The 15,939-nt window shown below is 32.6% G+C and overlaps 1 protein-coding gene across 1 annotated transcript; it reads right to left on the minus strand.

Annotated features, from left to right (window-relative positions):
• Positions 1–800: 800 nt before the first annotated feature.
• LOC149775628 (zinc finger matrin-type protein 5-like) lies at positions 801–12,905 on the minus strand. Its single transcript, XM_089943610.1, has 4 exons — positions 12,744–12,905; positions 10,774–10,836; positions 7,931–8,005; positions 801–1,726 (listed from the first exon to the last, which is right to left on the minus strand). Exons 1-4 carry the CDS (start codon positions 12,868–12,870, stop codon positions 1,491–1,493), a joined length of 501 nt encoding a protein of 166 aa, XP_089799736.1. The 5' UTR covers positions 12,871–12,905; the 3' UTR covers positions 801–1,490.
• Positions 12,906–15,939: the final 3,034 nt, after the last annotated feature.

Raw genomic sequence — 15,939 nt, forward strand, 5'->3', positions numbered from 1 at the left:
ACAGCAATGATAAACCTGGTTTCAGCAAGGCTAAAATGAAATATTTTCCATATCTTTCATAATTCAACATCAAACATAAAATGTTCAAAAAATATGATGTAAACTGCTTATACCATCAGTTCTTATTAAATTATACAATATTTTTGGTTTTTCTCTATACAGAATGTAGTCCAATTCTATTGATCAGTCTTTAAATAAATGTCATTTCAAGGAAATATTTCGTCTTCAAAATTAATATCACTATATTAAATCCTCATTAAATTTGAAGCAATTGTGCCAATTTTCTGAGTTGTAGCTAATCAGATAATCAAGACAAAGATGGGGCCCTGGGTAGGTGAGTGGTCTTAAGTGCATGCCTTTACCAACCACTGCCATCTCACCTCTGTCCATGTGGGTTGAAGTCTCAGGCTCAGCTAATGTAGGTATGCGATAATGCCTGCCATTAATTTCCCATGGATCGGTGGCTCTTCACAAGGCTTTCCTGGGTTATCCTCCACATGCTTAACTGTCTGCCAAGTATACTCTATCTTGTGCAGAAAAATGGTGTTAGCCCACAACAACAATAAGATTAATAATATATTTTTGCATTTAATGTACACCATAATCATGAATTACAATGGATAATAATTTTTTATTTTGTAAGAGATAAATGAATTCTTCTTCACATATAATTCTGACATACAAAATCCTGACAAGATTGATTTTTCTCCTTCTAATGCTTGTAAATCTTCATAATTGAAACAAGCAAAACAAGAGAAAACAAGTTCGTGTAAACATGAAAAATATACAAAGACAATGAATGCTGTTCTTTTATTTGTTTTATTAGTTAAATAGAGATGGGTTGGTCTACAATCCATTTTCATTTAGCCAAAACTAGGCATCATTTGAAGCTTTTGGTAAAATTCTGATGTTGATATGATAATCCATCCTGTTGACAAGGTTCTCAATATGTTCATTGTGACAGCCATCCATATTTGAGGCCAGTTCAGCAATATTTTCATTCTGAAGCAAAACATTATCTAAATTAGTCTTCTGCTGAAAGGTCAATTTCAATATCACTTTCCATTTAGAAGCAGCAGTAACAAAATTGTTAACATGGCTGCCATGGTGGCCAAAATGGATGTCAGATTAGTACCATTTTCATTTAGTACCAACAGACATCATAAGAAGCCTTCTGGTGAAACGCAATGTTGATATGACTTTCCATCTAGGAGAAGAGACAAGATTTTAAAGATGGTGGCTGTGGGGATATCAACTTCTTCATCAACGTATGAGGAGTGAAGTCCTTCTGCTACTTGACCTTGACCTTGATTCCAAATTCATCTCACACTTGATGCATATTCCAAATTCATCCCACACTTGATGCATATTCCAAATTCATCTCACACTTGATGCATATTCCAAATTCATCTCACACTTGATGCATATTCCAAATTCATCTCACACTCAGGCTGCATAACAAAACTTAGCACTAAGACTCATGTCCAGTATCATCCCCATTCCACAGGCTCAGTATTTTGAAAGTCCTCAAACTTAGGAGGAAGCAGGGATGGTGGAATATTAGGAATATTTCTTAGAGATTCAGGCAAGCTAAACTGAGGCACTTCTTCCTCTTTCACAGAGGTATCTGTCTTGCATTTCTTTGCCAACCAGTCATTAAGAGTTAACTGTTTCTTCTCTGTATCCTCCTGAGTCTTTCTTTCAGCTGCTTCATTTTCCTCCTGAACTGAAAATATTGCCAAACACCCATGGTTATTTAAATTATTGAAATTATCCCAACAATGACTTAAATCATAATACAAAGAAAACAATTTATAACAAAAATTGTTAGTAAGCTGGAGCTAACAGCAAATCCTCATGGCATTATCTTTAAGAATGTTCCATTAACCATAGAATGCATGTCATTGTGAAAAAAATTTGTTGTGTGAAATAGGTTCATCCTCAGATGGATCTACCATACATGTTTTGTATTGAAATCTATTTCTAAGTAATTATTATATCCTGGTAAAAGGTCACAGTGATCTAGTTCTGATGTGTAAAAGCTTTCATTTTTAAAATAAACTTTAATGGAAGATTGGTATAAATAAGTAAAGACACATTAGAATTTTAGCTCACACATACTAGAAACCAACTGAAATCCTGTAAAGAAAGTCAGAGTTACCCAGTTTTTATGTATCACATGCTCAAGAAACACCAATAAGTGCAAGTTTGGATATCAACAGAGGTAGATGTAAAAGTCTTTCAACCACTAAAGGGTAGATGGACACATTTATTAAGAAATTTGGAATAAATGTTGTAATGTCGGTCACAGTGACTAAGTTTTTCTGTCAATTCTAAGAGGGACTCAGCATTAGTTTGTTAGCAATATGTTAAAAGGTACAAAAATTACAGAAACTTTTTACCAATTTTTAATTACTCCTGAAACATAGGTCAATGTGACCCAGTTTTGTGCAAAACATGTTCATCCCAAAAAGCACAAATGGTATCCGTTTATGACAAAATCTGTAAAGGTATAGGAGAAATGCATCAGACAGGATTCATCAATTTTTCTTAAGTAATTTTGAATTAATCTTAGAATGTAGGTCACAGTGACCAAGCTTTAGTGTATGACACACTTGTATGCCTAAAATGTACCTTCACTGCAATTTTGGTGGCAACAGGTGAAGAGACATTTGAATTATAACCTAAACACAACTTTTAATCGATCTGTGATAGTCCTTAAATCAAGGTTACAGTGATCCAATTTGGTGGATGATGCATACTCATCCCAATATGTACCCACTCTGCAAGTGTGATGCCCATTAACAGTTCACCATGTCAATCAAGCTTCCTTAGCACCTCATTACCTCTCTATCAATACAACAGCCATGAGCTGTTGCACAGTCTTACATTGTGAAAACTGGTGAGGTCACATGAAGTGAAAGCATAAGAGAATATACACACCCAACACAAAAACTGCCCTTCGATTCTAAAGACCTTTCCATTATGGTTTTAATGGTAATGCCATGTTCATACTGCCATTATGCTACTAATATTGCCCAGTGCTCAGTATTAAATAAAAACATATTTACTGTAAATGTCATATATTTGTACAAGTATTTCAGTCAACCATGGATCACTATGAAGCAATATTTGGTGAAATGGGTACCCTAATGATCAATGCTATTACCATTCTTGGACCTTTTCCTGTATACTTCCATCTGATTAGTCATTTGTCTCTTTTTTAACCAGAGAAAATAATTTCTGAATGATTTTTCTTTTCTTCAATTGTTATATAATGGTCCTAAAGTTTGAATATTTTAGTTAAATTATCAAATTTAGTTTGTGTAGGTAAAATTTTGGTCACTAATTATTTCAATCATTTGTGAACATTTCATGTTAGTAGACACATGAATGAATATATATCCACACAAATGAATCAATTAAACAATGAATTACAGAAATACTTACACTAATTATTTCAATCCATCAATACAATTTTCTTCAGTACACTCTGTGAGTGTCAAACTTTTCAATGAACAGATGGCTTTGTTGCCTATAAAAATTTAGTTTATTCATAATTATTTTGCAATAATGCACAGCAATTTTGCTGCAAAAGGAAAGAAAAATACTCCCATTTTCATCATGACTAAATTTACGTATGTTTCAACACGGCCATTTTAGTTATGCCTTCCATTTCATTGCAAATTGTTTATCACAACAACACAAAAAGCAATAAAAAATTGAAAGAATGGTGATTTATTTGTTCTCTCACCTATCCAATGATGGAGATGACTCTATAGTAACAAATAGTACAGAACTCTTCTGACAATAGTATGAGTACAATGATTGGTCAACATGCACATCTGATGATGATGACCATAATATGTACAAAGTTTCTCACAAATACACTAAAAATGCCCAAGTTGTTGCATTCACCAAGTTGACCTGCATTCATTGAGCTTCATGTGAAAAGGGCAATAACTCTTACAAAAGAAACATAAAGATTTTGTCAATATGTGCATCTTTACTTGAGGACCATAATATGTACCAGGTTTGAGGGCAATCCACCCTCCCACCCCGAGAAAAAAAATATTGCAGATTTACGGGGGGGGGGGGGGGGGGGGGGAGCAATTTTAATTATGTAATACCTATCTGTATTATTAAATTGCTTTCACTTTTTCTGGCACTAGTTTCTTGTCCAAGGCAAATTTACCATGAACATTTGTCTGCATTATTTATATCTTGATTGTGAACAAATGCATCCAGAAAGTTTAATGCTGGTTGAAAGCGGTATAGGCAAACAAGCTGCATTGTTAAGAAAGATTTTATGATAAAGTTTCAATGTTTTCTTTAGCATGGAAAGATTTCTGATTGCATATTTCTAGTGTTTTTCGGTTTGTTTTTAAAGCTAAGTCAGTCTGTTAAATGTGTACATTTATGCTGTTGGTGATAAGTGTAAATAGTACTGGCTGTAAATTATATAATTATTTTAATTTCTATAAAATATGAGCAAGTTCACGAACTGTAGCAAATGTCATGAGACTTGTATTAACAAAATCAATTGATTAAAACCCAACAAGTCATTGCTAGAAATGCATCTACAACAATGACCCATATTTTAATAATGTATGGAAACAGCTGGCTGGATAGAGTTCTAAAATCAAGATTGCCTTTAACAGAATATATCACCAAAATTAGTCTCTCTCTCTCTCTCTCTCTCTCTCTCTCTCTCTCTCTCTCTCTATATATATATATATATATATATATATATATATATATATATATATATATATATTATCTTAGTAATTCAGAAAATCTGAAACATAATTCATATATTCCTTTAAAAATTTAAAAATATTTGAACCAATCTTGACATTACAATACCAAATACTGCAACAACTGCCCCAAATATGCAAATAAGACTAATCACTTAGACTGGTCCAGAAGTTTAATTATGAAATACTATTATCTGTAATGCTGCTATAGGTATGAAGACTGACCATGTCCAATGATAGGTTATCAAGAGAAAATCTGCCTGCCATTGAATAAAATTCAGCTGACAAGAACTTGTGAAGTCTGTAGGTCTTTGATGTTCACCACTTTCTCAAAGATAAATGTCAACAAAGTTTCAGCTTACTGGAAATGGGAAAACAAATATAATAACTCACACAGGTATTTCAACTCGTATCACAAAATTCACTTCGCTATGAATGTAAACTGCCTGCTGACAAGATCTTCAGTTGATCAATTGAAACTATGAATATTCAAAGCAGTTTTACAGTCTGATGTTTACCTATTCAATCACACATTTCCCAGTATAGGAAAAACATTCCCAAGTTATTGTTAAAATTTGAATGTTTTATTTTTTATCAGCTTTGAAAAAAGAATTGGTACCCAGAAACGTTGTACTATACCCAGAAACATTGTACTACTGAAATATATCACCAATGCTGAAGATCTTCTGTCCAGAAAATTGGAGGATAAAAATATTTGGATTAATAATGGTACTTTCTCTTTATCTTAATCTCATACTCACTTAGCAAACCGAAGTCTTTATTTCAAATTAATTTTAGTAAGTCAAAAGTTTTGTGATTTTTTAGACATCATGTAAAATAGGGTCCCCAAGTGGCCAAGTGGTCTAAAGCGCTCTCCATTACGGATCACTGCCATCTCACCTCTGTCTGCGTGGGTTCGAATCTAGGATTCGGCCAATGTGGGTGTGTGAGAAAGCTTGCCAGTAGCTTCTCGTGGGTTGGTGGTTCTTTCCGGGGTTTTCCCGGGTTCTTCTTCCACCGTTAATACTGGCCGCCATGTATAGCCGCATGCTGAAAAATGGTGTTAAACCCTACAACAACAACAACAACAATCATGTAAAATGGCGGCAAATTCATGAACCCTTGCAGCTTGAAACCCTATCCCTCCTATTTTCAAGATTATTAATGTTTACACTACCTTTATCATGATTTTGGGAACATATAGTTATTAACATTCAAAGAAAATGATCAGATATTTAATTTTTTGAGCTATAAGAGTCAAATTGAATAGAATGCACCATTAACCTGATGTCAATATATCTTGCATAAAACAAGGGAAACAATCCAATTTTCAGGATATATTTACCATCTCAAACTTTGTCATCTTTTGCTAAGTTTAGTAAAGAGAATTCTGGAATAATGGGAAAGTTTGCAAATTACCCATATATTTTCTTAAATAAACACTACATTACATACTGATTAATGACTTGGCCTGAAAATATTAAAACTTAAATGTAATGAATCAATATGAAATTTACGACCATAAAAATGTAATTTGTTTCCCTGATTAGTTAAAGTCTTTTGGTTTTTGCATTATCTTCAGCTTGAAAGTTATTTGTTCTGTTTTATGTTATTTTATTTTTAATTTATACCATTGGGTGAAAATGTTTTCATATCATCTCATGTACTGTCATTATCCCACCTTTGCTGATTCCAAATGCACCTTGATGGACATTGTTATTTACTTTATAAACTTTCAAACGTTACTTTTCTTTTAATTTATATACATTACATATAGCTGACACTTTTCTGGCTAAGTATCATAAAAAGACTGATTTTGATCTCAAAAGATAAAAACAGATATGCAGACAGAAAAGAATATCAATTTAAAGGAATGCACTGATTATAGTCATCTAAATAGACATGTAAATAATTTTCCCTCTATGCACTGATTTTACAAAATCATCATTACCATCATCATCAATTCTTAAAATCTTCAAAAAGATATTGATTATATATTAGACCTATTAAACAACAGCAAATAAATGTGACCCTTATTATCTCCCTTACATTCTAAGCACAGCTGTCAAACTATGTGACTCATGTGATCAGGTAGAGTCAAAACAAGCACTAAAAGCAGATGATGTGAAGGTGTGACACTTCAGAATGGAGAACTATCACTCTTCTATGTGATTCTGTGGTACTAAGGGGAGAATAAAAAAAGATTTAAAGTAGTAAGTGTATGAAATTAAATCCAATTTTTCTTAACAATCTGCTTTGGAGAGGATTTCTTCTACCATAAAGAAACAATATTAGAAATGGGGAGTATATTAACACAATTCATTATTTTATAGCAAAAGAAGTCCCAATTAAGGATAGAAAAGTATCTATGATCATGGCCCATATTATAAAACTTGTGCAAACTGTTGACTGAAATGTTCTTTAACTCTTCCTACACCACTCAAACCAGAAACTTGGGTCAATGATTGTCTTATGGGGGCATATTGTTGGATCACACCCGATGTTTTACGTAAATTTCAGACAACTTCTGTGTTGTGTGCTGAATATGTCTGACAATTGACATATGTGATGCCCAAGTGTTAAAATTTATCAGACTATGACCCATGGCGTCTATCCCAATCCAAAAGAACTTACCTCATGAGTTAAACAATATAAACAACTGTGATTCCCACCCTATAACCATAAATACACTTACAACAGCAAGAAAAGAAATTATACACATGGTACAACTAATAATGGCCCTTGTTGTACATCCCGACACCCATGGGTTTAGCTCCTGGGTCATAAAGTTTTAAAGTTTTTATTTATTACTGTCATACTGGTTTTATATTTTGATTAATCTGTCACACCTATGTTCAGCAGTTTTACATATTTTGCATCTCTACTCATCAGCCATCAAGCAGTTTTATTTACCCTTAAATACCCCTCCACAATAATATTTGATATTTTGACAACCATTTTACATAGGACAGCAAATTGTTTGGAATAATGCTTATAACGAAGGACAGTGTGTTTGGAGTTCCTTTTTAAAACGTACCAATAAAATATATGTACATTTATCTGAACTTACCCTTAACCACACAAATGACACAGAAATGTACAATACTATAAAGCATGCAAATATTGAAGTTTTAAATGTTTTTCTTTTCGTTTTGTCATACCCATCAACTTACTCTTTTTCAATAGTTCTTGGCGTTTTTCTTCTGTCATGTGAGAGAAACGACAGCCTTCCCCATAGTCACATGACCCTTAAAAAAATAACAATACGAAGGCATACAATATACATGTATATCAGAATATATTGGTCTAAAAAAATTCTAGAAATTTAATATTTTAGTAAATTTAAAAATTGCAAACTTAAAATATGTAATAAGTATTAACATTTTATTCCATATACTTGAACATTTCTAAAAAATAATCACTTTAAAGTTTTTCACCTGATGAAGCTTTGATGAAACTAGAAAACACGTTTTTATGTTCTAGTTCTAACAGAAATAAAAAGCAAATTAAAAAGCTTAACTTTGCACTTAAGATATCCCAATTTAACCTCCTCTAACAAAAATAAACACTTACAATTTGAACTCAGTTTTGACAAATTCTTGTATTGTCAGAAAGGAAATAGCACTATCACTAACTCAATTAACAAACTTTAAAACAAATCTACAAATTCTCTGTGGAGACATAAAAGTTACATACCTGGGATGCAATTATTATGGCATTGTATGTGCTTACTATGCTCAAGGGGGTGTTTATTCGAGTAAGACAGAAAAATCTGCACAAAATATTTCAGAATTTAGCCTCATTTCAAAGTAAACACCAGTTCTGCAGGACATGCCAAAAATTCTGTAATTCCTAAAAACACTTAAAAGTGAAAACCAGAAGACAGAAGCCCGATATATCCTCTGACTTTTGAAGCTCTTAAATTCATCAAGAGCTGGCTTGATCATAATGGTGAATATAGTGTCAATGCATAAATACCTGGTTTGATCACAATGGTGGATACAGTGTCAATTCATGAGTAACAGGCTTGATCAATAATGGTAGATACAGTGTCAATTCATGAAATGCAGGCTTGACCATAATGGTGGATACAGTGTAAATTCATGAATAGCAGGCTTGATCAATAATGGTAGTTATAGTGTTAATTCATCCACCAATTCAGCATTTTTCAAGTGAGTTTCAGCTAAAACAATTTTTCTGTTTCAGAATAAGAAAGTACGTAAGTAAAATCTTGACAAGATAGAGGGACAGTTGTTGGAGAAAAGTGTTTCTCCAATACCACAATACCGATAAAATATATTGGGTTTCTTACAAAATGTACATTTTACTTTTTTATAAGAACCATACTCAACGAAATTTGGTGGCGCCCTATAGAAATCACACCTGTCCATCTAGCTCTAAACAATTTGGTTTCCACATGGTTACTTTATATTGAGAAGGCATCAAACAGATTCAATTTCAAGCCTTTTTGCTTCATCCTTATGAGGAGTTATGATCCCTAATTTTCCATCCCCCTCCCCATTTTATTTCTGCAGCATAGCTTGATCAAGCCTTACTGTATGCTTTATGAGACCTTTCATGATGTCAATTTCCAGCATTCCATTATATAATTTACACAAGTTATCACACCATACTATTGACCATGGATTCTACAGCATCACTTTTACCAAGGATTGTTGGACTCCAACCAAATTTGGTTGCTGCAGAGCTTTATCCTGAGGAAATGTTGAAAGAGTTTGATTTTATGCATTCCACTATTATCACTGATGGGAATGAAGGCCCCCAGTTATCTGTCCTCTGGACTGGTTTCTATGGCAACACTTTACCAGGGTTTATTGGAAAATAATCAATCTTGCATGGGCTTTATGATGATGATCCTTGGATGAGTTTCCACGACTCCATGATGTCATTTACCCATGTTATGCCCTGGCTCCACTTTCAGCAGCATAACTTTACCATGGTTTTCAGAATTGGTATGGCGCTTTATTGATGAGACCATAAAAAAATCTCCAACAATCCATGGCATTACTTAAAGAAGCTATCTAACCACCCATCCAAAAAAAATTGCTTGTCAAACTGACTTTGATTTCTGCTGCATTCGGATAGCACTATACATGGGGTAAATGTTTAACAAAGAGACAGCCATGCCTCATTTTAAATTTTGCTCCTTGTTTATTTTTGGTGGTTTGAAGAGTGTATCCAGTGGCAGAGCAAGAAACTGTTCCACCCTACCCTGCCACCAAGAAAAAATTATGGGGTCCATTCACAATGAAAAAGTTTTTTTGATGGGAATTGTGGGCTCCCAATGGTCCTGGCCAATCTCCCCTCCTCGCAGTTACAATGGTTGCTGGAGCAGTTTCAAAGACACTGAATCCATGATTTCATATTGTATTCACTGATGTGATTATAAAGAGGTGAATTACTAAATGATTAACTTTGCCAAATCCATCTTCTTCTTGATTCAGTTTCTCAATTCTCTGCCATATTTGAAAATGCATACATGTCAATGGCTATGGAGTAATGATGGTGGTATCTATGGCAAAAAGGTACATCATTAACTCAAGCTGAAGCAAAAATCTAGTGCTGTCTATACTCGCTTAAAAGTAGAGTCAAATTGCAAAAACAAAGATCCTTTCAGATTTTACAATTAAAAAAATATCAAACCTTGTTTTTGTTTTAAGCAATCATGATAACTGCATGTTCCAACCTGGGCAAATTCTATTATGCTTGTACCTTGATAGTAATGGAAGGTTCTCCCTCTCCTCTGACCTTAGAGTCCATCTCTATATTTTTATGATCACTCAAGCGCTGTATTAAATTTCTTTTACATTCCTTTTGTCCCCTCTTTATCTGCATTTACCATAAAATGGTTTAAGTTCTTAACTGTGTCATAAGCAAAACATCCCTTTCTGCCCAATTGTCATCAAAAAGTTCTCATGTAAAAGGTACACTCCTACCCAACCCAAGATGGATCACAGTAAAATATGTAACATATCTTATGCACTATTATGCCTACCAGTGTTGTAAAATCTTTTGCATGGCATTTTTGTTGCATCTTCTGCCAAAATTGTGTCAGGATCTGAAAGAAAAGTAGGAAGATATTTTCATTTCCAGTGATAATATCAAATATTTTTCACCATGAGATGATCTAAAATGGAACATTTAATTTAGTGGTAAACCAAAAGTTAAAATGTATTGGTATTTTTTTGTACCACAATACAAGATATATCCATTATTTCCTCAGAATTTTTTTATATCTTAAAATATCCTTAATCAATGCTTAAAAGATCACACTCACTCCTCAGCACAACCCATCCCCCCTCTCATAACTTTACCTCAAATTCAAAATTGTATTCATATGTAGATTATTATAAACAATTTACAAAAACAGTACACTTAGGATAACCTAATCCAGGGGACTCAAACTAGAATCACTTTTAAGACGATAGACTGGTTCTGTGGATCAAATATCCCATGTCTTAACACAAAAAATGGCACATTTTTGTGAAAGATAAAAATGACAATGGAATTATTTTCTTGCTCAAGATATTCGATTTGCTGTTTACCCACTGTACTCTACTGGTTATGAGTTTAGCATGCTAACCAAATAAAGATGATTCATCCCATGTATAAACAGGATACATGGAGAGATTTTGTAAATATTAAACTTAATAAACCTTAACCAGACACTTGCATATTTTATATTACTTTGGTCTTAACCTCTAGGTAACTGAGGTGAATGAACATGTACAAAAATTACTGCACTCACTTCATAATGATTCATCCATGTCCCAAGTCTAGTACTACATGTAAGACCTCGACAATAATATTTATATTTTGGGCATCAGGTCTCACTGCCTAATGGCACTGTGCAGTGTGTTTTGATGTCGACTAACATCATAACGAAGTCAAATTTTCAGAAATAGCTCACACAGATGGCAACTAAAATAATGACACTTTTCTACAATGTAAAGTCATGTTTTAGTCAGACTTTTTTTACTCTGATGTCTTTCTCTAATAAATTCAAATTGTCACAAAAGAAATGGACCTGTTTTCAAGTTTCATTGGCCAACATTTCAGTTGGCTGGAAAGCAATGAAAGCCAGTAATGATGAAATTGGGTTCAGTTGAAATATTATTCTTTAATGAAATGAATAAAAATATATATTGCCTAATGGAACGCTAAGCAACATTTCAGAAATATATCCCCCATATGAATCTACTTGAACGTACTTAGGTGTACCTAGATTACCACTGCATTTCAACAAATTCTAATGCACGTCAACCGAAGATGAAACTGCGTCCATTTGCTTGTCAGATTTTGATTCCACCAGGATAAAAACACCACAGTAAGTATATTAATTATATATCAATTTGTGGAAGAGTGTTGATATGGACTGCCAAGTGTGAGATATTCCTAAAACTCTGACGACTCGCTCTGATGTCAACCAACATCAGAACATGCTATACAAGCCCTTTATTTGTGTAGTAAGGCATAGCCCTAAAAAAAAAATTAACGTCCTATGTCTTACATTGTAGAACTAGCCCCAAGTCCATTCCCACCACTAGTCGTACAATGTAACTCTAGTATTTACGTGTTGCCCCACGAAACATAAATATCAGGGTCGATGTCTTACATTGTAAGACTACACAACCCCATGTCCTACAACGTAAGACGTATCACATGATATTTTTGTTTTGCTGCTACAAACATAAATGACGTGATACATCTCACATTGTAGGAATATTCCACCCCCGGAAAAAGAGGGGTCGGTCACCTTGTTACAACTCAAATTTCTTTCCAAATCTTCATTTTCTTCTGGTTACGAAGTTAGTAACATCATTATAAACTATACATTTTAAATTATTATATTACTATACACTATCAACAAGAAAAACAATACGATAACGATAACGAGGACTCGAAATCATGTTGGCATTGAAACTATAGGTTACACGTAAAACACTCAGAAATAATTCCTATAACCTCTGAAAGAATCATAGTGCAGCTTTCTCATTTTATTATGAATAACTCCTCGTAAATGATTTTTTCGGTTCACTGGATTGTCAGCAAATGATTTGTCGCAGTAATCGCAATAATATCGTTTTCCCATGTTGCAGCCCTTAAAATTTAAACGTTAAAAGAACGGAGAACCAGACAAGACAACTAAAATACACATATATAATGCAAATAAGATCGGTAGCGGGCGATTTGTTTTACAGAAGTGTCGATTATAATAAACAGCCAGAGAAACAAAAATTATATGATGCAAACGCATATAAAAATACAACAGATAAACTTTTTGCAAGTTTTATTATTATTATTATTATTATTATTATTATTATTATTATTATTATTATTATTATTATTATTATTTAGCAAATGTTTCAAACGTGTATACACCAAAATTGACTTATGTATTACTATCCATAAATTACTATATAGCCGAACACAACAAGGGGTCGTTTAAAATTATGAAAGATATAAAGAAACAGAAAATAAACGTTTAATTATATTTAATTACTTTCCTTGAATTAGCAATATATTCATTATATTGATACATTAAATAAATTAATAACTCAAATAAACAAAAGACGAAAAAATAAATGAAAAGGTCCCGCTAGGAAAAGTTCATTGAGAATACGAAATCTTCTTGGGATTTTTACTTCATTTTTTTACGAAGAATAATAAATAAGCAAATAAAATTAATGTTCCATAATTATACACACATATTGTCTGCTAACTAAAGTATTTATTTATTTTATTTCATTAAATAAATATCATTAGCACCAGTCTGCCTCAATATTAATACAACATAAATGATAAATGGTTGCCACTGAAAATTTATGAAACGCTCCATTTAGGATTACAAAGAGGTTGTGGGAATTTCAGTAATTAAGGTCTTATTTGACCGTTAGTGCCTAGTCAAATCAAAGACTCAAAGAAAGACATATGCTAAATGATTTTGCATAATGTTTAAACTTTATCGGACAATATAGAACTGATTTCAGACACAATGATCATTCCCATCACAGGTCATTAGTTCAAGAAATAATAATAATAATAATAATAATAATAATAATAATAATAATAATAATAATAATAATAATAATGATAATAATAATAATAGTAATAGTAATAATAATAATAATAATAAAATAATAATTCTCAAATTAATGATTTTATAGCTTATACATACTTTGGTGGATAGAAGCATTGTTATTGATAAATCTCGTACACTGAATAGTATACATGCACACATAATAAATGAAATTCATATTAATTTTTTGTTGCAATATTTCCCATTCGTAATTGAAAAGAAAACATTTCATAGCTTTCGGGCCTTTTCCCGTAACAGAATGTTCTGCTGAACTGAATGTACCATGGAAGTTAGATTAACAAGAACCATGGAAGTTAGATTAACAAGTACCATGGAAGTTAGATTAACAAGTACCATGGAAGTTAGATTAACAAGTAGATTTAATTTTTGTCCGTCATTTCTGGAAGTGGATCAGAAATATCAGAAGAAAAAAATTGTGGAGATCTACTTCTTGGTCGACCATGAGAGTAAAACGTTAAGTCCTAAATATGCCAATTATCAGCAGCTTCTAGTTCAACATTTTCAACCTGCCATCCTCATTAATTTCCTAATCTACTACTACCTGTCTAAAAGCTATAAATTTTGTTTATTCGTGTAATAACTGTAAGAAACCGTTTCACACAATGACCTTTGAGCCTACTGACTTAATTTTGTGTCTTCCTTTTTATTTGAGAAAAACGCCATCCTCATCAAAATAATATGTATATATTAAAGTAATACATCAATAACACTAAAGATATTTTCCTATAAAATAAGAAACAAATGTTATAAAGAGAACAATCATTCGAAAACACCTCTGCCATTTCTGCAAGATCTCTAAGTTGCAACTGAGAGAATGATTTTCGGCACTTTACCTCCGTTGCACCATATTACTTTAATATTCAAAGGAACAAGGTGTTTAGGGTCGTAGTAACGATCTTTTTAATAATATTTATTTAAAACGATGTGAAAGCATCATGATAATATTCTATGCAAGATGAAATGTCATTAGACATTCACATACATCGGGTAAAAAATTATTATTTTTAATAATTACATGCTACTGCGGTTATTAGGGAAGATATGAACAAGTTTTTTCATTCGTTTGCTTGTTTTAAAGTTTCCTTTGTGACTCAGTGAACTCTTCCACACCATCAACTTCGTCATCCCTACTTTCAAACAGACGAAATAGAGTACTTACATCATTCACAAACAAATATAATCAACCAATAGCGTCTATGACGTGATTGCATATGGTTTGTTTACAAGGTAGGTGTTAATACACACGTACAATATGAAGCTGTTCAGTATCGAAAATTACTGCACGTTTCTGACAATGTAAATTTAACCGAGGTAAAACAATTACATATAACATTTCACAATATTTCTTCAGTCCTTTCCAACTTCTCAGTAGTTTATATATATATATACTAAAAAACATTTTTATCGCTGAATCGAAAGCAACTAATTCGTATTTTGAGTCACCACGTGCTGTGCAAAGTCAAAATTTGATTCTTTTAAAAATAAATTCTATAAATTATATACTCTGTTTTGACGAATCACTGTCATTCAACGTCTTAAAATATACAAGAACCTCAGTCTGTGCTGCAAATTAACCCGAATGTAATTTTTAAAACTATTTATCCACATCACCAATGCCTTTTATTCTTTATTATTACTGCCCTGTTTAACCATTTTACTTTTAAGACTATTGTTGCCTTTATTAATATTCTTATGCAATCGGCAAATCTGCATCTTTTCTGCGGTGTTGCATGTTATCATTTTTTTTATGTTTCAAACAAATTAAAGAAAAAAAACAGCATTGTTATTTTCTTTTGCACAATATTTTGAAACACAGCTAAGGGGCGTCACACTTTAATCCCACCCAAACTTGTAAACAAATGCATACTATGTTTAATATCGACATTGTCGATTTCATTTATGTAATGTACACACATATTTAAATCTAGTTGTTTTCACAATGTGCAGGAACTTTATGTATCCATCTGGTCGTGTCACATAAATAAAAATAGTATAGTAATTTTATATGCATAAAAGTAATTATGTCTCTTCGAAGAACGAAAACTTTTTTCATACACACGC

The sequence above is a fragment of the Sinohyriopsis cumingii genome, chromosome 19, assembly GCF_028554795.1.
Source record: "Sinohyriopsis cumingii isolate HCF-2022 chromosome 19, ASM2855479v2, whole genome shotgun sequence".
Taxonomy (NCBI): domain Eukaryota; kingdom Metazoa; phylum Mollusca; class Bivalvia; order Unionida; family Unionidae; genus Sinohyriopsis; species Sinohyriopsis cumingii.

Excerpts from the sequence above, each read along its gene's own strand:
- LOC149775628 (XM_089943610.1), bottom strand. The coding sequence starts at position 12,870 with ATGGGAAAACGATATTATTGCGATTACTGCGACAAATCATTTGCTGAC. Across the intron at positions 8,006-10,773 it reads CAAAAGATTTTACAACACTG|GGTCATGTGACTATGGGGAA; the intron begins GTAGGCATAATA and ends TATTTTTTTAAG. Across the intron at positions 1,727-7,930 it reads CCAAGAACTATTGAAAAAGA|TTCAGGAGGAAAATGAAGCA; the intron begins GTAAGTTGATGG and ends CAATATTTTCAG.